Source organism: Sus scrofa, chromosome 14, assembly GCF_000003025.6.
Source record: "Sus scrofa isolate TJ Tabasco breed Duroc chromosome 14, Sscrofa11.1, whole genome shotgun sequence".
NCBI lineage: Eukaryota > Metazoa > Chordata > Mammalia > Artiodactyla > Suidae > Sus > Sus scrofa.
In genome coordinates this window covers 110,376,895-110,404,524 of record NC_010456.5, presented here as the reverse complement: position 1 = coordinate 110,404,524, position 27,630 = coordinate 110,376,895, and the positions used below count along the sequence as shown (strand labels likewise).

General features: G+C 36.6%; 1 protein-coding gene across 3 annotated transcripts in view; it reads left to right on the top strand.

Annotated features, from left to right (window-relative positions):
• Window positions 1–27,630, top strand: part of HPSE2 (heparanase 2 (inactive)) — a 704,554-nt gene that overhangs the window by 64,540 nt on the left and 612,384 nt on the right. For 2 of the 3 annotated variants that reach the window (XM_021072269.1, XM_021072271.1), the window contains exon 3: window positions 8,565–8,744. In XM_021072269.1, the coding sequence (XP_020927928.1) occupies window positions 8,565–8,744 (180 nt within the window). The remainder of the gene's footprint in view (window positions 1–8,564; window positions 8,745–27,630) is intronic. The other variant, XM_021072270.1, reaches the window with a different exon arrangement.

The following is a 27,630-nucleotide window of genomic DNA, read 5'->3' as shown; positions in this document are numbered from 1 at the left end:
GTTGTTGTTGCTATTTCTTGGGCCGCTCCCGCGGCATATGGAGGTTCCCAGGCTAGGGGTCAAATCGGAGCTGTAGCCACCGGCCTACGCCAGAGCCACAGCAACGCGGGATCCGAGCCGCGTCTGCAACCTACACCACAGCTCACGGCAACGCCGGATCGTTAACCCACTGAGCAAGGGCAGGGACCGAACCCTCAACCTCATGGTTCCTAGTCGGATTCGTTAACCACTGCGCCACGACGGGAACTCCTGCTTTGTGTTTTTTTTTAGTCTTTTATGATTTCTAAAAGATAAGAGTTGAGTAAAGAGTCTATATAGAGCTTGACAAAGTTGGTGGAGTAGGAAGACCCCGGGCTCACCTCCTCTTATGGGCACACCAAAATTACAAGTATTTACAGAGCCACTATTGATGAGAAAGACCGCAATCTAACAGAGAAGATCTTCCTCAACTAGGATGTAAAGAAGGAAGCACAGTAAGATGAGTAGGAGGAGTGGAATCACAGTATAGTCTAGACTCACACTCCTGGGTGATAGACCCACAAAGGGGACAATAATTATAATTGCAGAAGTTCTTTCCAAGGAGGCATGAGTCTGAGCTCTACATAAGGCTCCCCTGCTTGAGGATCTTATACTGGAAAGATGAACCCCCAAAATGTTTGTCTTTGAAGGCCAGGGGGACTTACTTTCAGGAGATTGAGAGGACTGCAAGAGATAGAAACTCTACTTTTAAAAAGCACACACAAAATCCCATACACTGTGGGACCTAGGGCTGAAACAGTAATTTGAAAGGAGCCTAAGTCAGACCCACCTCCTGATCTTGGGGAGGCAGGAGGCAGCTAGCGCTCACCCTAAGGACATAGACATTGGCAGAAACCACTACAGGAGCTCATTATACTTTGTGGACACTGGTGCTGGCAAGCACCATTTTGGAATTCCCCCTTTAGCTTCTTAACACCATGACCTGGCTCCACCCCTAGCCAATTGGTACCAGTGCTGGAATGCCTCAGACTAAGCAACTAGCTGGGCAGGGACACAGTCCCATCCACCAGCAGGCAGGCTGCCTTAAGAACCCCTAAGCCCACAGCCACCCTGGGACAAGTTCATGTCCACTGGAGGGCTGAGGATCTGGCCCCACACCCCTTTGTAGGGACATCAGCCCCAGAATACTCACAGCCCTGCAGCCAGAGACACTGAGACCCAGCTTCACCCATCTGTGGGCCAGCACCAGCCTCAGGACCATGCCATCCTGCAAGATCCAGTCTACACACCAATAGGCTGGCACAAGCTTTGGGACACTCTGGACCCTGAAACCTGGAGTTCCCGCTGTGGCTCAGTGGGTTAAGAACTTGATGTTGTCTCCCTGAAAAGACTGGTCTTTCTCAGTAGGTTAAGGATCTGGTGTTGCCACAAGCTATGGTGTAGGTCTCAGATGTGGCTCAGATCTAGTGTAGCTCTGATTTGAACCCTAGCCTGGGAACTTCCATATGCTGCAGGTGCTGCCCTAAAAAGAAAAAAGAAAAAAACAACAAACCAACAAGCAAAAAATCCCCAGTAGATTAAATGATACAGAGGAACAGATAAATCAGCTGGAAGATGGAGTAGTAGAAATCATGAAAGCCGAACAGAAAAAATAAAAAGAAATGAAGACAGTTTTAGGTGCCTCTGAGACATCATCAAGTGTGTTAACATTTACATTGTAGGGGCCCCAGGAGGTGAAAGAGAGAGAGAAAATGGAAGAGAGCATATTTGAAGACTTAATGGTTGAAAACTTCCCTCACCTGGGAAAGGAAACAGACGTCCAGGTTCAGGAATCAGAATCCCAAACAGAACCAACCCAGAAGGACCACATCAAGTCACGTTGTAATTAAAATGACAAAAATTAAAGAAGAATATTAAAAGCAGGAAGGGATAATCAACAAGTTATATACAAAGTAATTCCCATAAGGCTCTCAGCCTGCTTTTCATCAGAAACTCTGTAGTCCAGAAGGAGTTGCATGATATATTTAAAATTATGAAAGGGAGAAATCTACAACCAAGAATGCTCTACCTAGCAAGGCTTTCATGGCTTTCATTAAGATTTGTAGAGATCAGAAGTTTTGCAGACAAGCAGAAGCTAAAAGAGTTTAGTACCACAAAACCAACTTTATGGAAATATTAAAAGGACTTTTCTAAGTGAAAAAATGTCATAAGATGTCATCTGTATTGACTGTAAGTAGTTAAGAGAAAAACACAAACATAAGGAAGGTTAACAGTGTCCTACGAGACAACCAGTGGATCATGGGAGAAATCAAAGAAGACATTTAAAAATGCTGGAGACAAATGAAAGTGAAAACACACTGACTCAGGGAGTTCCCTGGGGGCCTTGTGGCTAGGATTCTGCACTTTTACCACTGTGGCCTAGGTTCATTCCCTGGTCTGGAACTGAGATTCCACACCAAGCCACTGCATGCAGTGGCCAAAACCAAAACAAATAAACAAACATAAAACGTTAAAAAGAAAACAACAACCCACAGTGATCCAAAATTTATGGGTTATAGCAAAAGCATTTCTAAGAGGGAAGTTTATAGTGATAAAAGCTCACCTCAGAAAAGAAGACAAATCTCAGACAAACCAACTTTTTTACACCTAAAGGAACAAGAAAAAGAACAAACAACACCCAAATTTAGTACAAGGAGAGAATCATAAAGATTAGAGCTGAAATGAATGAAATAGAGACTAAAAAACAATGAAGATCAACCAGAAGAACTGGTTCTTTGAAAAGATTTAAAAAATTAATAAAATTTTAGCTATACTGATCAAGGAAAAAAGGCATAGGGCCCAAATAAGTAAAACTAGAAATGAGAAAGAATTACAGTTGACACCACAGAAATGCTAAGGATCATAAGAGATTGTTATGAACAACTGTACACCATTGAAAGGAACAACCAAGAAGAAATGAACAAATTTCTAGACATGTATGATTTCTCAACTGAACCAGGAAGAAATATAAAATATGACAGACCCAATTATCAGCAATGAAATTGAATCAGCAATGAAAAGTTCCAGATCAGATGCTTCGTAGGTGAATTCTACCAAACATTTACAGAAGAGTTAATACTTATCTTTCTAAACTATTCCAAAAAATTCCAGAGGAAGGAACACTTTCAGACTCATTCTATGAGGCCAGCATCATCTTGATGCCAAAGTCAGACAAAGATATAACAAAAAAAATTACAGGCCACTATCACTGATGAACATAGGTGCAAATATCTTGAACAAAATAGTAGCCATCTGAACCCAGATTAAAGGATCGCACACCATGATTGAGTGGAATTTATCCCAGGGATGCAAGGATTTTTCAGTACTAGCAAATCAGTCAATATGATACATCATATTAACAAAGTGAAGAATAAAAAATATTTGATTATCTCAATGCAGAAAATTTTTTTTATAAAGTTCAACATCCATTTATGATAAAAATTCTCCAGAAGGTGGGCATAGAGGGAACATACCTGCACATAATAAAAAGCCCTTTATGACAAACCCATTGCTAACATCATATTTTTTTTTACTTTTTTTAGTCTTTTATTTATATATATATGTATGTTTTTTTCTACTGTACAGCATGGTGACCCAGTTACACTTACATGTATACATTCTTTTTTCTCACAATACATGTTCCATCATAAGTGACTAGACAGAGTTCCCAGTGCTACACAGCAGGATCTCATTGCTAATCCATCCTGAAGGCAACATTCTGCATCAGTTTACCCTAAGCTCCCAGTCCCTCTCAGTCCCTCCCGTTCCCCCTTGGCAACCACAAGTCTATAACATCATATTCAATGGTGAAAAGCTAAAAGCATTTCCTCTAAGACCAGAAACAAGACCAAGGATGTCCACTCTTGCCACTTTTATTCAACATAGTTTTGGAAGTCCTAGCCATAGCAGTCAGAGAAGGAAAATACATAAAAGGAATTCAAATTGGAAAGAAGTAAAACTGTCACTGTTTGAAGATAACATCATAATATACATAGAAAATCTTAAAGATACTGTTAGAAAACTGCTGGAGCTCATCAATGTATTTAGTAAATTTCTAGGATACAAAATTAATGCACAGATATTTCTTGAATTTTTATACACCAACTGCAAACTATCATAAAGAGAAATAATGTAAACTCCCATTTATAATCATAATAAAGAATAAAACATCTAGAAATAAATCTATCTAAGACCTACTCAGAAAACTATAAGACTCTGGTGTAAGAAATTGAAGGTAGCACAAAGAGATGGAAAGATATTCCATGTCCCATGGATTGGAAGAATTAATACTGTTAAAATGACCATACTACTCCAGGCAGTCTATAGATTCAGTGCAATCCGTATCAAAATACCAATGGCATTTTCCCCACAGAACTAGAATATTTAGTTCTAAAATTTGTATGGAAACACAGAAGATGCTGAATAGTCAAAATAATCTTTAGAAAAAAATAGAACCCATATATAGACCCACACACTATGGTTAAGGAATCAGTGGCAAAAGAGGTGATAATATACAAGGAGGAAAAGACAGGCTCTTAAATAAGTGGTGCTGGAAAACTGGACAGCTACATGCAAAAGAAAACTGAACAACAACAAAAAAAATAGAACATTTTTTTTTCACACCATATAAAAAAGTAAACTCGAAATGGATTTAAGACATAAATGAAGATCAGGAACCACAGACCTTCTAGTAGAAAACATAGGCAGAACACTCTGACATAAATCATGGCTATTTTTTTGATCTCTCTCCAAAGATAAAGGCAACAAAGGCAAAAACAAATGGGACCTAAGTAAACTCAAAAGTTTTTGTATAGCAAAAAAACCCCCAAAAAAACAAAAAAACAAAACAAAAAAAAACCTAAAAGAAAAGACAGTCCATCGAATGGGAGAAAATATTTGCAAATGATATGACTGATAAAGGGTTAATGTCCAAGATCTATAAATAGCTTACACAACTCAGTATTAAAAAAAAAAGCAATGCAATTAAAAATGAGATCTGAATGGACGTTTTTCCAAGGAAGACATACAAATCACTTACAGGCACATGAAAAGATGCTTAACGTCACTAATCATCAGAGAAATGCAAACCAAAGCCACAGTGAGACATCAACTCACACCTGTGAGGATGTCATTCATCAAAAGACCACAAATAACAATGTAAGGATGTGATGAAAATGGAACCCTAGTACGCTGTTGGTAGGAATGTAAATTGGTGCAGCCACTATTGAAAACAGTATGCAGGTTCCTCCAAAAACTAAAAAGAGACTACAATATGATCCAGCAGTTCTGCTTCTGAGTATATGTCATATTTGAAGAAAACAAAAACGCTAATTTGAGGAAGTTCCTGTCGTGGCTCAGTGGAAACAAATATGACTAGCATCCATGAGGATGTAGGTTCAATCCCTGGCCTTGCTCAGCGGATTAAGGATTCAGTGTTGTGTTGAGCTGTGGTGTAGGTTGCAGATGTGGCTTGGATCTGTTGTTGCTGTGCCTGTGGCTGTGGTGTGGGCCAAGTGGCTACAGCTCTGATTTGACCCCCTAGCCTGGGAACCTCCATATGCCATAGGTGCAGCCCTAAAAAACGAAAACACTAATTCAAAAAGATACATGCACCCCATTGTTCATAGCGGCATTAATTACAATAGCCAAGACATGGAAGCTACCCAAATGCCCATCCACAGATGAATGGATAAAGAAGATATATGTGTATATATATGTGTGTGTGTCGTATACATATATATGAGGGATTAAGAGGTATAAACTACCATGTGGAAAATGAATAAGTTACAAGAATATATTATACAGCACAGGAAAATCAGTCAGTATATTATAACTTTAAATGGACTGTAATCTATAAAAACTTGAATCACTATGTTGTAGACCTGAAATTAACATAATATTATAAAGCAACTATATACCTCAATAAAAAAGAATCTATGTTACATATCTATATTTCTTGAATCATTGTTGAAATGTACTTTTCTAAAGTCTAGGACATATGTTTGGTCCTGTCCATTGTTTTCTTTTCTTACTGTTCTTAGTATTATTTGTTAACTTTATTTAAAGCTTCTGGTTTGAATGACGTTGAAAACATTAGTTATAATTATTGCTTCTTCTGCCATTTGTTAGAAAAGAGAGTTTAGTAGGTGTTCTTTTTAAATTAGACTTTATCAGAAGACATAGGGATAATTGAAACACCTCTTTACTCTTTATAGACTATTTTGGTACAAGTTTTATAATTTTTTTGGGGAAAATATCACCCATATTTCCTTTCTGGATAGATTATGGTATTCTCCTATATAGTGTAATAAGTTTTTCTTTTTAGTTCCTCACATTTATTGTTTACCATACTTTGCTATTAAGTTCATGAATATCTGTATAGAGTAACTTCTGGAAAGATTGGTGGACTTGGCTTTGAAAATTTCTGGATTTGGGGACTGACCATGATATGTGAACTTGAGCAAGTCACTTAAGCTTTGTGGACCCCAGTTTTTCCATCTATACATTAGGGATAATATTACTTGTCATCAGTTAGGATTACAAAAAATGACTATTAATGGTTTATACAGTAGTATTTTATGTCACATAAGAGGAAGCAAAGGATAGGCAGTCTAGCACAATTGTGGTAGCTATGATAGCTCAGTAAAGACATTCGGGACTTAAGCTCTTCCTATCTTCCTGGTTACCAGTCTGAGTAAGACCTTTACTCTCTTGCTTCTTGTTTCATTGCCACAAAATGGCAGCTATAACTTTAGGCCTTTTGTTTGTGTTTTAGGCATGAAATATAGGAAGGACTAAAAGGCTGAAGGGAAAAGACTGATTTTTCTCTTAGTGAAATTCTGTCTCTTAATTTGGCCAGGGAAATTTCCCTAGGGATGTGTGCTTGCAGTTCATTGGCCAGAACCATGTTACTGGCCACTGACCACTCTTTGCTTCAACAAAAGCTGGACAATTGTATATTTTAGCTTCTAAGTCTCTATAGTAGAGGAAGGCAAAGAAGAAAGAAATGTATTTAGGATTTGGGTCAACTAGTCATCAATATCTGCTATATAACTTTCATCCATTGTTGGAAGGGTTCAATAATACACTCCCATTGAAATATTTTAAGTAAATGTAAACTATTTATTAGTCATCTTACCTTCTATTGATGTTAAAAACTGGAGTGTGTTCTTGACTTTATTCTGGTTTTGTATTCAAGACTCAGAAAATCTATGAAATTACTGACTTGATTGTTAAATGAGTTCACCTTATTGCCTACATTCTAGAAGTCAGTATGAATGTGTTTAGGCATTAATACTGTATTATTTCCAACCAGCTCCTCTGTTTTTATCTAAGAATGAATGAAGACCATTACCACATCTAGCTAATCTTTGTAACCACATATCCTAACTCAGTTGTCAAGGGTTTGTTTTTATATCTGGGCTTCTCTTTTAAGGCTCTTTTGCTATGTTTGAAAATCTTTTGTCTAGAATGATGTTCCAGCCTTCATGTCACATGCTGTATTTTCTCTTAGGTATAAGTGACATTGCTTAAGGAGCCAACTATTTCCTATTGGTACCGTCAACATGGGCATTAGTATTTCTTTTCCAAAGCCATGGGTGTCAGTAGTGGTAGAGCAGTTTATTTATTTATTTATTTTTGTAGCACTTTTTCCTAAAATGCTTCAGTTTTTTTATGTAAAACTGGAAGTTTCAGAGTTGTTCTTCAGATCGATGCTGATGTTATTTATTTCTATGCTAATCAGCTGAATTATCTTTTAATTTATAAAAAATAAAAAAGTTACTTCAGGATATAAAAGATCCCTGCTTATTGGGAAGCATTCTAGGTGAATATTTCTTTTTGAGAAAGGCTGTTTTCTAGAGAATACATATGCTTTGAATGAAAATCATACTGAGTAAAAGGCAGCCTACCACTAATGGGAAAATAATCAGGAAATAGGCAGATCTGTAAAGTGATCCTACCCTTGCTTTTTTCAGTGACCCATAAAATACCTGTGTATATATTTAAAGGGCAGTTAATGAGTTAGAATATACTCAGAGATACGTGAAAAATTGCAGTAGGAATCCTGAGCAGCTAACCCGCAGAATGGCAGCTTTCATTTGAGCTGAATGGGCTGGCTGGGGGTGGGGGGTGGGGCAGTTAAAGTTGAAACTACTCCAAGTATCCTGAATACACATGCTGGAGGTGTGATCCAGCCTGTAGCCTGAAGTAGAGGAAATGACTTTCATAGTCACTAGCATTCAGGCAAAGCTGTATTATTTTTCACCATGGTAAAAGATGTTAAGGCCCCAGGAGGTAAATAAGTCCTTGAGGTGAGCTGAGAGAGTGGAAGAGTGGGACTTTTAAATGAGGCTAGAGAAAGCTAAGAAACAGAAATCTCCAAAGAATTTGGAAATGACCAGAGAAACTTGTAGGATGCATCATGAAGTAGGAGACCCTTTGTGTCTCTAAAACTCTTCAGCTGGTTGTTTATAAATTATAATCTGTCATATTAGGTGAAAATAGCTTCTGTTTTGTTTTGGTTTTGTTTTTATTTTTGTTGCCAGCCTTCTTTCTTTTTGTAGACATTGTTCGAAGTGATGTTGCCTTGGATAAACAGAAAGGCTGCAAGATTGCCCAGCACCCTGATGTTATGCTGGAGCTCCAGCGGGAGAAGGCAGCTCAAATGCATCTGGTTCTTCTAAAGGAGCAATTCTCCAATACTTACAGTAATCTCATATTAACAGGTAAGGCTGTTGGAGTCAGCTGGACTCTTAGAGCATTGTAGATGGATGGCCTCCGTCAGTTAGCAGCTTGATACTTGGGAAACACTAAAGGCGAATTCAGATGAGCCTACATTCTTTGTCTCTACCCACTATATACCTTTTAAAGTTATGATGACTCTTGTATTCGTATAAAAATATTTGTTATACTTTGCAGATGTATTTTGGCTTGAGGTTATGGGTGGTTCAGCATGTGTGTTCTCATAAGAGAGAACCAATGAAAACTTAATGAAGCCTTGTAAAAGTATGACTTTTTAGATGTGTGCCAATAGATTTGGGAAAATTTCTAAATTTGGTGTCTAAGAAGCAGCTATTTTCCTCTTTCTGTGTATGCCCTTTTTATGAACCCAGTGAATATAAAGATGAAATGTAAAAGAGATAATGATCCACAGGCATAGCTGACAATGTTCTATTCTTGGTGGATTTTGAAAATATCTAGGGAATTTGATTTTCTTTTTAAGAACAAAGAAGCTATGAGACTGAGCCATACCCCCTTTCATCCTTGGTTCTAGGAGGGAAGTGAATATATGTGAGAGTTCAAAGGAGAAGCAACTTTTTGCAGGGTTGCTGCAAACTTTGCTGGTAAAGAGCATACAAGTTATGTGCTTTTGTCAAGCTTAGGAAAAGATTCTAATACCAGATTCTAATATGATAATCATGAATTACTTGAGATGAACTAAGAAGAGCAGTCCAAGTTATCTCCATTTTCTTAAGGATACACAGGGCAGAGCTGCATTATATTGATTCAGATAAGCTTTAAAAAATCAAAATGTGTGTTTTCCCCTGTTTATGAATACTAAAAAATTAAAAGATGGAATGTCTGACAGGCTATGAATATCTCAGGCTATGAATTTATTTTTGTAAACTCCAAGTTAGGAAAATTTTAAATTTCTTTATAGGCTTCCTGGCAGTTCACCAGGAATTGCTGAATGTCTGAGTGGCAACCAACTTGTTTTGCTTCTGAAAAAGCACCAGTCTTTTCCAACTTTTTATCTTGTACCTGGTGGAAAACCCAACAGCATAAGATGAAAGCCAGATTTAAATGTGGCTTTGGAGAGCAGAGAAGAGGATTATGGATTTCATAAGCATAGCCCCTATTTTTTGTTCTTTGATGGGTCATTTAGGAGGGAAAACTTAAAAGTGATTTATGGCTAATAAATCCTAAATTGGTTAGTGAAACTGTATAAGTTTAGGTGTCTAGGAAGAACAGATTTTTCCTCCAAATTTCTTTAGTCTACCTCAGATGTACAAATGTACATGTACTTATTTAGTATTATCTAATTCAGTTATTGGAAATGAAATATTCTTAACTATCCTTATTCTAGTATTTTTAGGCCCACATTAGAGAGGTCAGACCATGTGTTCTTTAATGTGGGATAGAAAGGGCTTAGCGTAATTCTAACCCTAAACTGTGCATCCAGAGTGTGGCTTGAAGGCATGTTATCTTTAAAAATACAAGTGCTCTATTGAGTTCAGTGGAATCTTTTCTAATTCTCAGTAACATAATCCCTTTGGATGTTTATTCGCAGTTCAAACTGTTGGAATCAACATTGTCAACTTTTACCCTGACAACTTGCTTACTTTCTACTAAACAAACTTACCCTAGAGAAGAGCCTCTTTCCTGCTCTCACTTCTCCCAAGCTGCTTCAAAGAGTCCTCAGGCATTTTCCACATTTTTCACCCAAATGTCTGTGCAGAAGTGATACCTTGCTGCAGACAGAGCATTTGGTGTACCCTAGTTTGTTTATGTGAAAGTTCAAAAGGTTTGGTTCCAGGTGTTGGGAAAAGATGGAGTCATTTCAGTTTAGCACCAATGGTAAAACTATTTTAATATCCTTTAACTAAGACTTTGATTTTACACTGTGTAGTTTTCTAATTGTTATGAAGTTTAATCCTTGATTTCTTGTATAAATTTTGAGAACATGGTCTCCAGACAGCTAAACATAATATTTAAACATAACTAAACTAACTTTTGTAAATATTTCCCTTTTCAGTGATGAATGTATATTGGTAAGGAGGGTGAGGTTGAAGGGGCAGAGACCTCTCAAATGAAGTGCCTTTCTTTACCAACATGTCCAGAACACCTACCCTAGGATTTCTGCGTGGTGATGTTACCCTTATTTTGTATAACTCTCGTGTAATGTTTGAAATATCTGCAATGAAAGTATTTACGTGGGAACAGGATGAGGAAAATGAGGAAACTGGGCCTCCAGAATCTCAGAAAGAGATCACTTTTTTTTCCATGCTTCTCCTCTCCCCTCAACCCTTCTCCCCAGTTATTTACAGAATTGCATGTATATGGGTAGCGTTGTATTGTAATTATTTCCTGGTCAGTTGGCAGTATAGTCTTTATTTTAAAATTGGGCAACTGTGATCACAATAGGGGAAAAAATTAATAAAATGATTGAAATATCAGTATAGTAAGAAGTTAATAAAGTGATTGAAATTGCAGCTGGTTAAAAGCATGTTAAAGATGATGGTTGTTGCCTTCTGCCTCACAAGCAAGCCCTTACTCTTAAATGTTCCATCTTTAGCTAGGTGACTGTCAGTGTTGAGGTGAGAGGTATGCCTTCATATTATTCATTGTAGCTTAAGATCTCTTCAACAGCCATCCCTCAGATGAGGGCAAATGATATACTAGCTTTGAGGGTCTTCTGATCATTCAATAAAAGGAAAACAATGCTATAGTCCTAGTGACAACCCAGTTAATGGAAACTAATAACAATTCTTTAATGCATATGTCTATTGAAACAGTCCTAATTATATCATATTTAAAAAAATGGATTGTATTTTTTCATGGTATTAAACATGTCTTAGTATCTTCATGTGAATGATTTACATGGTAGTGGAAATAATCTTAGCTTCACCTAATCTAGAAGGTTTTTGAAGTAAACTCTAAGGTTATGGGAAGGTGATAGAGTAATTCCAGGAGAATATTAATGAGAGAACTATTTTAAATACGGTACACTTTCCCACACTGACTCACCAACACATGCTTGTAATCTTGTCCTGTAGCTTCCTGAATCTGAGAGTCATTGTGCATGTTACTCAAGGAATGTTAAATGAGAGGGAAGGTTGGGTAGGTAGGATTTAAGAAAGAACGAGAATCATGTGTTCCATATCTTTGTGCTCTTATGCTTCTTAATCTGACAATGCTCTATAAGTTTGTTGAAAGTGTTCTGATGTATATACAATGAATGGATTCACTCAAAGACTACTTTTAAGGGTTAATTTTGACATCATTAAATAACTTTTTATAGGTTTGATTTTAGTTTGTCTTCTGGCAAATGCTCCTTTTTTGAGGTATAAGTTGAACTTTTGTGGCATATGTCTGTTCTGTAATCAAAAGAAAGCAGAAAATAAAAAGTTTAAAAGCAAGCCTTGAGGCAATACACTTAACAGGATTTTCTTTAGAACAGAGATTCCTGGAGGGCAAGGAGTATCATGTTTGTGCAGCATTCTGCACAGTATGTAGGACATAGTGAATGATCCTGAAATTAAAAATTATTTGTATTGTGAAGTCATCTAGTCAGTGCTTGTTTCCAGGCACCTTGAACCATAGCCATTATAAATGAATGGTATTACATAAGACGTTTCCCAGAATTCATTTATAAGAATTCGTGTCATATTATTATCTTCTACTTTTGGTTTTGTACCTCTTCTTTCAGTCGTTAGATTCCAAAGTAGACTGGCATTCCTGTGATCAGCTTTACTGTATTACTGTAGCAATGAATTGAATGAAAGAGGCTCATACTTCCCTGTTATGGCCAATCTTTCTAACTTCAGTTGAGCAAAGGGCTCAAGTGAGTGATACGAAGACTGTTCTTTCAGTTCTCACAAACCCTAATGCTCAAAGGACTATATCCAGGTCTGTTTAATTGTTTGTATTATATTCTATAGTATTAAATGTGGCATACTTTATTTATCCTTTCTGTATTAATGTATGTTAATTTATATACATATTTACACATTTATTTCTGTAGAATAGATTTCTGAAAGTTGACATCTGGGCCAAAATATATGTAAATTTAAATTTTATAAATTCAGGTTTATTGAGGTATTATAGTATAACTAAATTTTGACAAATTAATATATTATAGGGTTATGTTAGCTATCATCACCATCAAGTACAGAACATTCCCATCAATGTAAATATTCTCTTATCTTCTTTTGTAGTCACTCTCCTTTCCCAACCTCCAGTCCTTAGCTGTGTCTGATTTGATATTTGTCCCTAAATGTTGTATTAATGGAATAATAAAGCAGTTATATGTGTCTGATTTTTTGACTTAGCATGATTTTTGAGATTTATTTATCACATTGCAAATATCAGCAGTTGATTTCTTTTTATTTCTGAGTAATATTTCATGTTAAGATAATCCTACAATTTATTTATTCATTCATTTGGTTTATTTCCAGTTTTTGGTGATTATGAATAAAGCCACTGTAGACATTTGTTCTCAGATCTTTGTGTTGACATATATTTTCATTTCTCTTAGGTAGGTACCTAGGAGTGGGATTGCTTGATTTTGTGGTGCCTGTTTGACTTATAAGAGTACTACTTTGCATTCCCTCAATAGTGTGTATGGGTTCTAGATATTCCATTTCCTTGCCAATAATTAGTATTGCTGTCTTTGAAATTGTAGCTGTTTCAGTGAATAGGTAGTAGTATCTCATGGTTTTAATTTGCAGTTTACTTTACAACTAATGTTATCGAACATCTCTTCATGTGCCTATTTGACATTTATATATCTTCTTTGGTGAAGTGTCTGTTCAAGCCTTTTGCCCATTTAAAAAAATTTAATGACTTTTGTTTTCTTACTATTGAGTTTGAAGGGTTCTGTGTGTATTTTGGGCTACAAGAACTTTATCAGGTATGTGATTTGCAGATGTTTTTTCCTCTGTGATTTGTATTTTTTATTTTTAAGAGGTTTTTCCAAAGAGCAGAAACTTTTAATTTTGACGAAGTCCAGTTTTTGGTTTTTTCTTTTACGATTTTCATTTAAAATTTTAATGCATTTTGCCAGATAATTTTCAGAAAAGATTGTAGCAATTCCCATTCCCACTAGCAGTGTATGAGAGCAGTTATTTCCTAGCATTCTTATTAGCACTTGGTATTAGTACTCCTTTCTATATATATATTTTTAAGTTTTATCTTTTTTTTAATTGTTATTTCCCCAATACATTTTTTTTCTACTGTACAGCATGGTGACCCAGTTAACTTTTCAATATTTTTAATAGGTGACAAATATTATCTCATTGTTGTAATTTTCTGCCCATATTTATTGGTGATTTGAGTTTTCTGTTTTATGAATTACCTATTCATGTTCTTTGCCTTTTAAAAAAATTGGGTGTTAGAATCTGTTTTTTATCAGTTTGTGAATGCTCTTTGCGAATTAGGAATGTTAATCCTTTGTCACATGTATTGCAAACCATTTTCCTCCTTGGATGCCATTTATTTTTTGATTCTGTTTTTAATTTAGAGCTGTAATCTTTTACTATGACTGGAATTTGTGTTTATATATTGTGTGATGTAAGCATATGACATTGTTTTCTTCCAAGTAGCTAGCCAGCTTTGCATACACTGTTTTTTAAAATAAAATGTTCTTTTGCCACTGAATCATAATGTTATATACTATAATGCATAATCATAATGTTATATGTTATATTCCCACATATATTTGTACCTATTTCTGAATTTAATTTTCTGTCAGTTTTCTATTCTTTATTTCTGTTCCAATGCCATACTGTTTTCATATCTGGTAAGGCTTATAAGCCTTTGTTTTTCTTTTCTAAGGCTTTTTACGGCTTTTCTCCTATAGTAACTTTTTTTTTTTTTTTTTTTTTTTTTTGCTTTTTTTAGGCTGCACTCACAGCACATGGAAGTTTCCAGGCTAGGGGTCGAATTGGAGCTGTAGCCATCGGCCTACACCACAGTCATAGCAATGCGGAATCCAACCTGTGTCTGCAACCTACACCACAGCTCATGGCAATGCTGGATCCTTAACCCACTGAGCAAGGCCAGGGATCAAACCTGCATCCTCATGGATCCTAGTTGGGTTCATTAATCCCTGAGTTATGAAGGGAACTCCCTTCTATAATAACTTGTTGAAATGAACTTTAATTTTCTCTAGTTAAAGAAAATTCATTACTGGATTTTGATTGGAATTACATTCAATCTATGTCATAATTTGGGAAGGATTGACATTTTTCTGATGTTAAGTCTTCCACTTAAGAACACAGTATATCTTTTTAGTTGTTCAGTTCTTGTTTTATGCTGTTAGATAATATTTTATAATTTTTTCTGTACCTTTCTTGTTAAATTTTTTCCATAATATTTTATACTTTTTTGGATATTAAGAGTGAATTTCTTTCTCCTTGTAACTCATTTCTGATGTAAAGAAAAGCTCTTGATCAAAGACAAAGGTAAATTTACACATTTTCTAGATTTTTACCAAAATTTGCCTTATGATTTCTAAAAACCTTTCCAAAATATTGAAAAATAGTGGTAATAACTGCTTTTCACATGATTTTAATGAAAATGGCTTCATTGTTTCGTGTGTATAAGCATCTGAATATTTACCTACTGAAACCAGTCCCTTGAAATTCAAAATATGTTTTTTCAAAATGAGAATGACTTTACTGTTATTTATGACTATAATAGAGGAAAATATTTTGATTCTAGACATCTCTCTATCCACACACACATACACAGAAGTCATAAATGTACAGGAAACACATACATACAGTTTTCTTTTTCTTTTTAGGGCTGCACCTACCGTATATGGAAATTCTCAGGCTAGGCATTCAATCGGAGCTGCAGCTGCTAGCCTACACCAATGCCAGATCTGAGCCTCATCTGCAGCCTACACCACAGCTCACAGCAACGCCACATCCTTAACCCACTGAGTGGGGCCAGGGGTGGAACCTACATCCTCATGGATACTAGTTGGGTTCATTGCCACTGAGTCACAACGGGAACTCCCTCCCTATAATTTTTATACAAAGCAATATTAAACAACATGTATGTCTGTTATTTTGTAACATTCTTTCTTAATGGTATTTTGTAAATAATAGTAAAGTCACTGTGTAAGTTACCTTTCTATATCAAAGAACATAGGTTCATATTCATTTTAATGGCTACATTATAATTATACTATTATGTGGATATTTCAGAATTGTTCAACTGATCTATCAGTAGGCATCATGATTGTCTCTAATTTTTAATGCTTGTAAATAATGCACAAAGCAAAAACGTCTTTGTGCATTTCCTCTGAGTGCTGTGTCAAAGGAATGAACATTTAAAATTTTGATGCATGGAGTTCCCACTGTGGTGCAGTGGGATCATTGACATCTTAGGAGCTCCGGGACACAGGTTTGATTCTTGGCCCTGGCTCAATGGGTTAAGGATCCAACATTGCCACAACTGCAGCTTGGGTTGTGACTGTGGCTTGGATCTGCTCCCTGGCCCACGAACTCTCTATGCCATGGGGTGGCCAAACATGAAATAAAAAAAATTTTTTGGATGCATTTGGTAAATGGACTTTCTCAAAAGTAGTGTTGACTTTTGTTCATGTTGATTATTTGCTTTAATCTGTGTTGCAGTAATAGTAATTAATATGGGATTGTTTTTTAATTACATTTCATTAATAACTAATGAGGTTAAAGATCTTTTTACTTTCTTTGCCATTTTTAATTTCTTCTGTGAATTGTATGTTTCTTTAGCCTATTTTTTTATTGCGTTATTGGTCAATTTCTTATTAAGTTATAAGGCCATTTTATATATTAGGGATAGTAATCTTTTGTCATGTATATTGCCAAAAATGTATTCTTGGGCTTTTAAAATTTGTCTTTGTTGTATGTATAGTTTAATTGTTTTTCCATTTCGTTTTTCTTTTTTTCTTCTCTTTCCTTCTGTGCTTATCTTGCCAGGCTAGCAGTTTGAGGATTGTCTCTATTCTGTCTGTGATATTCCTAATCTAGAACCAGGCATTATAGCAGTTTTTGGTTCTCATCTTTGATATTTGGGATTATGTACATCCAGTCCCTGGGCCACAAAACCTTCCTGAATTCTAGATGTTCTGTAATCTCCTTCTCAACCCTTCTCTCTTACACTTCCCATCTACTCTTGCCTCTAGCAGTAGGCCAGCTGTGCCCCTTCCCACCCCCCATCCTCCTGCCTTTTTTCCATTTAGTGAATCTAGCTCTGGTCTTCCATCTTTCCCAGGACACTTTTTATCTGCACTATCTCTTAGCAGTCGAACTACTGGCTGCCACTGTGACAGTGATGAGGTTGGCAGGTTTGGAGCAGGGACTCCTTTAGATATGACAGACAGGGAGGGCCTCTCTTAGGTGAGACTTTCCAGGTGTGTAATCAGTCATTAGTATCCTCCAAGACTCAGTGTCCCCATCATTAATAGGGGGTTAGTAATATATGCATTGTTTTTTTCTTGGAGTTATTCTTGTCTAGGAGTGTGTCATGACTAGAAGAATAGTGTTCTGTTCTTATACTTGAATAATAAGATAATGAGTGTGAAAATACTTCATAGTAAGATATTTGTTTCATCTTTTTATAAATAAACGAATTATAGTGGTCCCTTGATGTAGAAATATGCAAGCAGTCAGGCAGCTTTTATTTCCACCTAGTATATTGACTCAACATGTGAGTTTTTCAGTCTGAATTTAACTCTAGAACAGCCACTTACCAACTCCCTTACCTTGGGGAGTTTTTTTAATCCTCCCTTTAGCTTTAATTTCTTCAGGTGATTGTATCTTACGAACTTCAGAGAATTGTTTGAGGATTAAATGAGGTTTTGTACATAATACCTTAGCACAGTACTTGGCAAACAGTAAGTATTCAGTATATATTAGATGTTATCATTGTGATTAATCTGAACTATGTTTTCAAATGCAAACATTACTCTTGGGTAGCTCAGTTTCTTTTCTGGTACTGAAATCTCTGCTTTAGGACCTCAGTTCACACTGTGTGGAGAGATAAAACCAATAAGAAACAGTTTTAAACTCTGTTCTTAATTTGTGGTGATTTCATTATAAATCTCCCTACCACTCTGAACTTTGGATTTAGAAGTTATCTATGATGTGTGTAAGAATTTAGTAAAATAGGAGTTTCAGTTGTGGCTCAGTGGGTTACAAACCCAACTAGTGTCCATGAGGATGTGGGTTCGATCCCTGGTCTTGCTGAGTGGGTCATGGCACTGACGTTGCCATGAGCTGTGGTATAGGTTGCAGACGTGGCTCAGATCCTGTGTTGCTGTGGCTGTGGTGAAGGCCAGCAGCTGCAGCTCTGATTCAACTCCTAGGCCTGTGAACTTCTGTATGCTCAGGTGTGGCCCTTAAAAGAAAGAAAGAAAAAAAAAGAATTAGTAAAATAAAGCGTGAGTCACTAAATCCCTTGGAAAATAAAGGTCTGAAAATGTTTCATGTGGGAAGCATTGTTCAAAAAATTTTTTCTTTCTCAAGCATCTTGACTTCTTTGAAGGCATGATACTAACTATATGAATATTAGTTGGTATTAGAATTATTCCTGAATACCCTAAAATGAAGCTCTGAGGCTCAGCAGAACATAAATTAGATGGCATTTTACATATTTAAAATGAGCCCAGTGCTATTATCAAAACAGTGGAATGTCTGCATAAAAATCAGTGCATACACAGGTACACAATCATAAAGTTAAATAACGCATGACTAGAAGTTCTGCTATTTTCCAACTGCTTTTGGTTGTAAGTACAAAGACATAATTCTTTTGCTTGTAAGTCCTCTTATGAACCATCGCATAAGTGAAGTTTTCTTAAATAAACTCAATTTTTATCATTATATTAAACAGACATAAAATTACATTTCAGTAAATATGAGCAGAGAAAAGGTAACAGGAGAAAATAATATAATTGCCAAAACTACTCATTTTGTACATTACAAGCATTATATTGGTAATAATGTAGAGGATCATTTAAAAGCTTTTTTTTTTTTTGCTTTTTTAGGGCCGCACCCGCAGCGTATGGAGGTTCCCAGACTAGGGGTTCAGCCACCGGAGCTACAGTTGCTGGCCTATGCCATTGCCACTGCAATGCAGGATCTGAGCCATATCTGTGATCTATGCTATAGCTCATGGCAATCAATGCTGGATACTTACCACTGAGCAAGGCCAGGGATCGAACCCGCAACCTCATGGTTCCTAGTCAGATTTGTTTCTGCTGCGCCACAACAGGAACTCTTAAAAGTATTTTTTTAAGTGCTCACATTCCGCTTCTCTCAAAATTAAACCTGGGAGCATTAATTGGTTTTTGTCCAAAATTGATGGAATCTTTGTCTTTATAAATCTCAGAATGAACTTCCTTGTTTTCAGGAATCTTTGTGTTAGGACACCTGGCAAGATGATTATTACTTTCTGATTTTCACCCATACTCTGTAAAAGATGATGTAGGAAGGGTCTTTTGAATTTATTCATACTTTAGCTCTCCTATTTTCTCACTGTAAGAAGCAGTTTCTCAGGTTCCTTTGTCTAAGCTGATAGTGTCACATCAAAACATAATTGAATAAAATCAATTGTTTGGACAGTGAATTAAGTTCAGACAGTCCTCTGCAAATCTGGTTGAACCCAACAGTGGATTTTATAGTATTTAGGTCAGTGATCTCTAAGATCTAAGTGGGCGTGGGAGAAGGTGTATAGGCACTCCAGGAGATGTGTAAAGAAATCCTTTGAGTGGAAGAGTTTTTCTGATAATTATGTATACAGTCCTCTTGTCAGAAGATTATTAGTATTATACATTTTTAAAGAAAGTTATTTTGAAGTATAGTTGATTTACAAGGTTGTGAATTTATGCTGTACAACAGTGATTCAATTGTATATATGCACACATCCATTCTCTTTCAAATTGTTTTCCTACATAGATTAACACAGAATATTGGATAGAGTTCTCTGTACTATACAGCAGGTCCCCATTGGCCAATCATTCCATATACCTCAATGTGCATAGACCAATTACCCTGTCACCTGTCCCCTTTGGTAACCATAAGTTTTTCATGGTCTGTGAGTCTTGTTTGTGTTCTGTGAATATGTTTACTTGTATCCCCCGTTTTTTTTTTTTTTTTAATTTTTATTTTATTTTCCCACTGTACAGCAAGGGGGTCAGGTTATCCTTAGATGTATACATTGCAGTTACAGTTTTTCCCCCCACCCTTTCTTCTGTTGCAACATGAGTATCTAGACATAGTTCTCAATGTTATTCAGCAGGATCTCCTTGTAAATCTATTCTAGGTTGTGTCTGATAAGCCCAAGCTCCCGATCCCTCCCACTCCCTCCCCCTCCCATCAGGCAGCCACAAGTCTCTTCTCCAAGTCCATGATTTTCTTTTCTGAGGAGATGTTCATTTGTGCTGGATATTAGATTCCAGTTATAAGTGATATCATATGGTATTTGTCTTTGTCTTTCTGGCTCATTTCACTCAGTATGAGATTCTCTAGTTCCATCCATGTTGCTGCCAATGGCATGATGTCGTTCTTTTTTATGGCTGAGTAGTATTCCATTGTGTATATATACCACATCTTCCGAATCCAGTCATCTGTTGATGGACATTTGGGTTGTTTCCACGTCCTGGCTATTGTGAATAGTGCTGCAATGAACATGCGGGTGCATGTGTCTCTTTTAAGTAGAGCTTTGTCCAGATAGATGCCCAAGAGTGGGATTGCGGGGTCATATGGAAGTTCTATGTATAGATTTCTAAGGTATCTCCAAACTGTTCTCCATAGTGGCTGTACCAGTTTACATTCCCACCAGCAGTGCAGGAGGGTTCCCTTTTCTCCACAGTCCCTCCAGTACTTGTTATTTGTGGCTTTATTAATGATGGCCATTCTGACTGGTGTGAGGTGGTATCTCATGGTAGTTTTGATTTGCATTTCTCTTATAATCAGCGATGTTGAGCATTTTTTCATGTGTTTGTTGGCCATCTGTATATCTTCTTTGGAGAAATGTCTATTCAGGTCTTTTGCCCATTTTTCCATTGATTGATTGGTTTTTTTGCTGTTGAGTTGTATAAGTTGCTTATATATTCTAGAGATTAAGCCCTTGTCAGTTGCATCATTTGAAACTATTTTCTCCCATTCTGTAAGTTGTCTTTTTGTTTTCTTTTTGGTTTCCTTTGCTGTGCAAAAGCTTTTCAGTTTGATGAGGTCCCATGGGTTTATTTTTGCTCTAATTTCTATTGCTTTGTGTATCCCCTTTTTTTAGAGTCCATATAAGTGATGTCATATGATGATTGTCTTTCACTGTCTGACCAATTTCGCTTAGTATAATAATCTCTAGGTCCATCCATGTTGTTGCAAGTAGCATTATTTCATTCTTTATTATGGTTGAGTAATATTCCATTGTATATATGTACCACATCTTCTTTGTCAATTCCTTTGTCAATGGATATTTAGGTTGCTTCCATGTCTTGGCTACTGTAAATAGAGCTACAGTGAACATCGGGGTGCATGCATCTTTTCAAATTATGGTTTTCTTGGAATAGATGCCTAGAAGTGATATTGCAAGATCATATGATAGTTCTATTTTTAGTTTTTTGAGGAACCTCCATACTGTTTTCCATAGTGATTACATCAATTTACATTCCCCCCAACAGTATAAGAGTGTTCCCTTTTCTCCATACCCTCTCCAGCATTTATTGTTTATAGACTTTTTGATGATGGCCATTCTGGCTCGTGTAAAGTGGCACCACCTCATAGTAGTTTTGAAATGCATTTCTCTAATAATGAGCAATCTTGAGCATCGCTTCATGTGTCTTTTTGGCAATCTGTATGTCTTCTTTGGAGAAATGTCTCTTTATATCTTCTGCCCATTTTTTTGATTGGGTTGCAGACAGTATGTGTATGTGTATTTGTTTTGTTTTGTTTTTATATCCATTCAGCCAGTCTATGTCTTTTGGTTGGAGCATTTAGTCTATTTACATTTGAGGTAATTACTGATATGTATGTTCTTATTACCATTTTGCTAATTGCTTTGGATTTTTTTTTTTGGCCTTTTTTTTCTTGCCTTCTCTTCTCTTGGGGCTTGATGACTATCTTTAGTGTTGTGTTTGGATTGCTTTTTCTTATTTGTGTGTGTATCTATTGTAGAGTTTTGGTTTGTAGTTATTATGAGGTTTTGACATAGGAGACATAGGAACCTATATATACATATACAAGATTGTTTTAAGTTGTTCGTCTCTTAATTGCAAATGTATCTCTAGTATCCTGCATGTGTACCCTCTTCGCACTATTGCTGGTTTTGGTATCTTATTTGTAGTATGGGTGATTTTCTGTCTTTATCATTTGTTTGCTTTACTTGTGAGCCTTTTCATTTGTAATTTTCTTGTTTCTAGTTGTGGCCTTTTCTTTTCCACCTAGAGAAATTACTTTAGTATTTGTTGTAAAACTGGTTTAGTGGTGCTGAATTCTCTAAGCTTTTGCTTATTTGTAAAGCTTTTGATTTCTTCTTCAAATCTGAATGAGAGCCTTATTGGGTAGCATATTCTAGGTTGGAGATTTTTCCTTGCATCACTTTAAGTGTATCATGCTGCTCTCTTCTGGCCTGCAGACTTTTTGTTGTAAAATTAGCTGGTAACCTTATTATTGGGGTTCTCTTGTATGTTATTTATTTCTTTTCCCTAGCTGCTTTCAATATTTTCTCTTTGTCTTTAATTTTAATCTGTTTGTGTTCCTACTTGGGTTTATTCTATATGATGTTCAGTGTACTTCTTGAATTTGAGTGAATGATTCCTATCCCATGTTAGGGAAATTTTCAGCTATTATTTCTTCAAATAGTTTCTCCAGCCTTTTTTCTCTTTCCCTTCTCCCTCTGGCACCCATATGAGGTGAATGTTGGTGCATTTAAAATTGTCCCAGATTTCTCTTAGACTGTCATCATTTCTTTTTATTCTTTTTTCTTTAATTTGTTCTGTGTCAGTGGTTTCCACCAGTCTGTCTTCTGCTTCACTTATTCATTCTTCTACCTTTTATATTCTGCTTTTGTTGCCTTCTAGTGAATTTTAAATTTTGGTTATAGTGTTTTGCATCTCTGATTGTTTAATCTTTAAATATTCTACTTCATTGCATCTCTGATTGTTTAATCTTTAAATTCTTCTGTTTCATTGTAATTCATCAATCTTTGCTTCTAGGTTTTTTCCTGAGGTCTTGGGTCATCTTTATTATCATTACTCTAAAGTGTTTTTCATGGAGGTTGCTAATCTCCAGTTCACCTGGCTGTTTTTCTGGGCTTTTGTCTTTGTTCATTCATCTGGCTCATTTTCTCTGTCTTTTTATTTTGTGTAGCTTTTTGTGTGGTCCCTGTTTTGCAGACTAAAGGGTTGTAGCTTCTCTTGCTTCTGGTGTATGCCCTTTTGTGGGTAAAGTTGATAGAGGGGCTTGTTTCAGGCTTTCTGATGGGAGGGACTCATGCCTCCCCCCTGGTAGGTGAAGCTGAGTCTTGTCCCTCTGTTGAGTGGGGCTTTGTCTCTGGGTGTGATTAGAGATGGCTGTGTGTCTAGGAGGTCTTTAGACAGCCTGTTTGCTGGTGGTAGGGGCCATGTTCCTACTCTGCTTGTTTTTTGGACTGGGGTTTCTTAGCCCTGATGGGTGGGGCCAAATTTTTCCAAAATAGCAGCCTTCAGGAAAGCTCATGCTGATGAACATTCCCAAGACTTCTGTCTCTAATGTCCTGTCCCCACAGCAAGCCACAGCTGCCCACTGCTTTCCCAAGATACCCTTCATGATCTGCAGGTAGGTCTGACCCAGATTTTTATACAGTCCCTCCTTTGTCCTTGGACCCAGTGCACTTGAAATCCTGTGTGCACCCTCCAAGAGTGGAGCCTCTGTTTTCCCTAGTCCTGTGGAGCTTCTGTACACAAACCCTGCTGGCCTTCAATACTAAATGCTCTGGGGACTCCTCCTCCCACTTCCAGACCCCCAGGCTGGGGAACCTTGACCTGGGGTTTGGAACTCTCACTCCTATTGGAGAGCCTCTGAGATATAGTTATTTTCCAGTGTGTGGGTCACCTACCTGGTGGATAAGGGATTGCTTATATCACCAAATTGCTCCTTCTACCATCTAGATGTGGTTTCTTTCTTGTCTTTGAATTAGGATATCTTTTTCTATAGGTTCCAGTCTATTTCATTGATGGTTTATCAGTAGTTGTAATTTTGGTGTTTGCTTGAGAGAAGCTGAGCTTAAGTCCTTCTACTACCACCATCTTGTTCCAATCTCAAGTTTTGTACATTTTTTAAATTTATTCTAAGAATAGGGTAAGAATTTTTATAATTGGGAGGAACTGACAATGTACCATCCTCTGTTAGTTTATTTTATGTATTTCAGCATATTGCAGTTCACAGGTACATAGCTAAGTGGTTTTAAAGGGATTTTTAAAATAAATAGATTAAATATAATTCTAATAATGCCAGCACAAATGTACAGCAAGAAATTTGCAGAACTGATAGTTTATCTTGTAGTGTAAGACTTTTGTTAGTCACATATGCAGTAGAAATAATCTGACAAGGTGTTCCCATTGTGGCTTATCAGGTCAAGGACAACATTGTCTCTATGAGGATGCAGGTTTGATCCTTGGCCTCACTCTTGGGTTAATGATCGGGCTTCACTCTTGGGTTAATGATCGGGCTTTGCCACAAGCTGTAGCATATGTGGCTCAGATCTGGTTTTGCCATGGCTGTGGCATAGTCCACAGGTGCAACTCTGATTTGACCTCTAGCCCGAGAACTTCCATATGCCAAAAGTATGGCCATAAAAGAAAAGTACAAAAAAAAAAAAAACTGCCAAGAAAACTGATACTGTTTAAAAAATGTCTGAATTATCAAGACTATTTGAAAATTGAATTTGTATGTTATTTTAAAAATGTGTCTTATTAAAAGTTTATATAATTCCCAGACTTATTATTAACACTACTTTAAAATTAAGAGCAAAAAGTTTTTTTAATTCTTATAAAAAATAAACACAATTTTAAAATATTGCTGATTAATTTAAAATTTCTATTTTGACTTGTGTTTTATAATGCAACTAGAATATTATTGCAATAGGTGCATGTGTAGTATATGTATGTATTATATATAGGTAATTTTATATTCCATATGGATGATTTATGATACACGTATTTTACTGATATACAATAAAAAAATTTAGAGACCAACAACTTGTGGAGTCCTTTGCTCCTCAAAGCAGCGTAGGACAGTAGATATGAGCAGGAACATTATGGTTTTTTTATTTTATTTTATTTTTGTCTTTTTGCTATTTCCTTGGGCCGCTCCCGCGGCATATGGAGGTTCCCAGGCTAGGGGTCTAATCGGAGCTGCAGCCACTGGCTTACGCCAGAGCCACAGCAACGCAGGATCCGAGCCGCATCTGCAACCTACACTACAGCTCATGGCAACGCCGGATCGTTAACCCACTGAGCAAGGGCAGGGACCGAACCCACAACCTCATGGTTCCTAGTCGGATTTGTTAACCACTGCGCCACAACGGGAACTCCAGGAACATTATGGTTAAACTGAGCTTGTTTTTTTTTTTAATTCAAAATTTATTTATTTATCTTTTTAGGGCCATACTGCGGCACATGGAAGTTCCCAGACTAGGGATCGAACGCCACAGCCATAGCAGTGCCAGATCCGAGCCATGTCTGCAACCTATACCACAGCTCATGGCAACACTGGATCCTTAACCCACTGGGCGAGGCCAGGGATTGATCCTTCAACCTCATGATTCCTAGTCAGATTTGTTTCCACTGTGCCGTGATGGGAACTCTGCATATGCTTTTTTGAATTAGTATTTTCCTTTTCTTCAGATAAATATACAGGGTTGGAACTGCTGAATTATATTAAAGTTTTTTAATTTACTTCCCCCCTGTCCCCATCACATAACTCTCTCTAGACTTATTTCTTCATTCTATATGTAAGTAGATTACTGGAACCTGATTTTCATGGGATCTCACACAATCAGTCTCATCCAAGAGTGTTATTTACTTTTATTTTTCTAACCTAATTGTTTTATCTGTGATGACTCCACTGGTAATACCCAACCTAGTATTTGGAAAAAAATTTTCATGTCTTCAACCTCTTTGTAGAGTAAGTGAATGGAATAGAAGAACGTGGCCCATATTTGTTATGCAGGGAAACCACATTCTGAAGTATTTGGGGATACTGAATGCTACTACTTTTGTTCTGTATTTTTCCCTTGAGAAGAGAGGCAGTAAGGAGCTAGCCTTGCATGGCACAAAAGCTTCCCATTTAGCATCATCATTCTATTCTTGGAATCACCCCATTTTCAGCTGGGAAATAATCCACCCCACCCTTTGGCAGTTGGGAAGGACTCTTGTTTGCCTGGCTGAAGTCAACATTTCAGCGTTTAGTACTCTAGGCAAGAATTCTAAGAAACTCATAAAACGCTATACAGATAAATATTTTTCCCCAACCTAAATATAAATTTATTTATTTTTAAATGATTTTTAATTTATCCATTATAATTGGTTTACAGTATTCTGTCAATTTTCTACTGTATAGCAAAATGACCCAGTCTCTCTCTCTCTCTCTCTCATACACACACACATATGTATGTATATATAGGTACATTCTTTTTCTTACATCATCCTCCATCATGTTCCATCACATGTGTCTAGATATAGTTCCTGGTGCTATACAGCAGGATCTCACTGCTTATCCACTCCAAATGCAATAGTTTACATCTATTAACCCCAGACTCCAAGTCCATCCCACTCCCTCCCCCTACCCCTTGGCAACTACAAGTTTGTTCTCCAAGTCTGTGCATTTCTTTTCTGTGGAAAGGTTCATCAAATATAAATTTATAGCTGGGAGTGTAATTAGGAATCAGATCCAACTTTGCCACATTATAGGTAAATAAACTGAGGCTACTTGTTCAAAGTCACACAGTTGCCTAGGTGGGACGGAAATTTGGACTTTGGATTCTTGGGTTCATTGCTCTTGCTACTACACTTCAAAATACTTTCTATCCTGGAAATTAAATACCTCTGTCCAGTTTAAAAATTATACAGTTAAATAATTAATTCACATACATACTCCTAAAGTTCTGTTGAGGGGCTTCATGTCTAATGTAGAGGTAGGCACTCGCAATATGCCTAAATATGCAGGTAAATATGAGGTTAAATATGTCAATGTTTCAGCCCCAGATGAGCCACTGTTTGTCTGTTGGTGCAACTGATGCATCCATGGTAACACAAGGAGGTTAAGTGCTCTGCTCTCAGATGTGGCACTCCGTATACTTCTGCATGGGAAATAGGAAAGTGGACATTTCACCTGAGTCTTTAAGGAAGAATATGAACTGTAAAATGCATGAGATGATGCATTTTAACTTTATTGAAAATTTGACATCAGTTAACCCTTTGTAGCCTATTGAAATTCCAAGTCTCTGTAGTAAAGGCATAATTTACCAGAGCATCCTATCTAAGAAACCAATTCAGACTAAGGATTACAGGATAAATCCAAGAGGGACTTTTAATTTAATTTGTTTATTTATCTATCTCTATTTTTAATTGATGTATAGTTGATTTACAGTCTTGTGTTAGTTTCAGGTCTATAGCAAAGTGGTTCAGTTATACATACTTATATGTATTTTTTATCATATTATTTTTCCTTGTAGGCTACTATAAAATATTGATTATAGTTCCTTGTGCTATATGGTAGGTACTTGTTGGTTATCTATTGTATATGTAGTAGTGTGTATATGTTAATCCCAAACTCCTAATTTATCCCTCTCCTCACCTATTCCCTTTGGTAATCATAAGTTTGTTTTTTGTGTCTGTGGGTCTATTTCTGTTGCGTATAT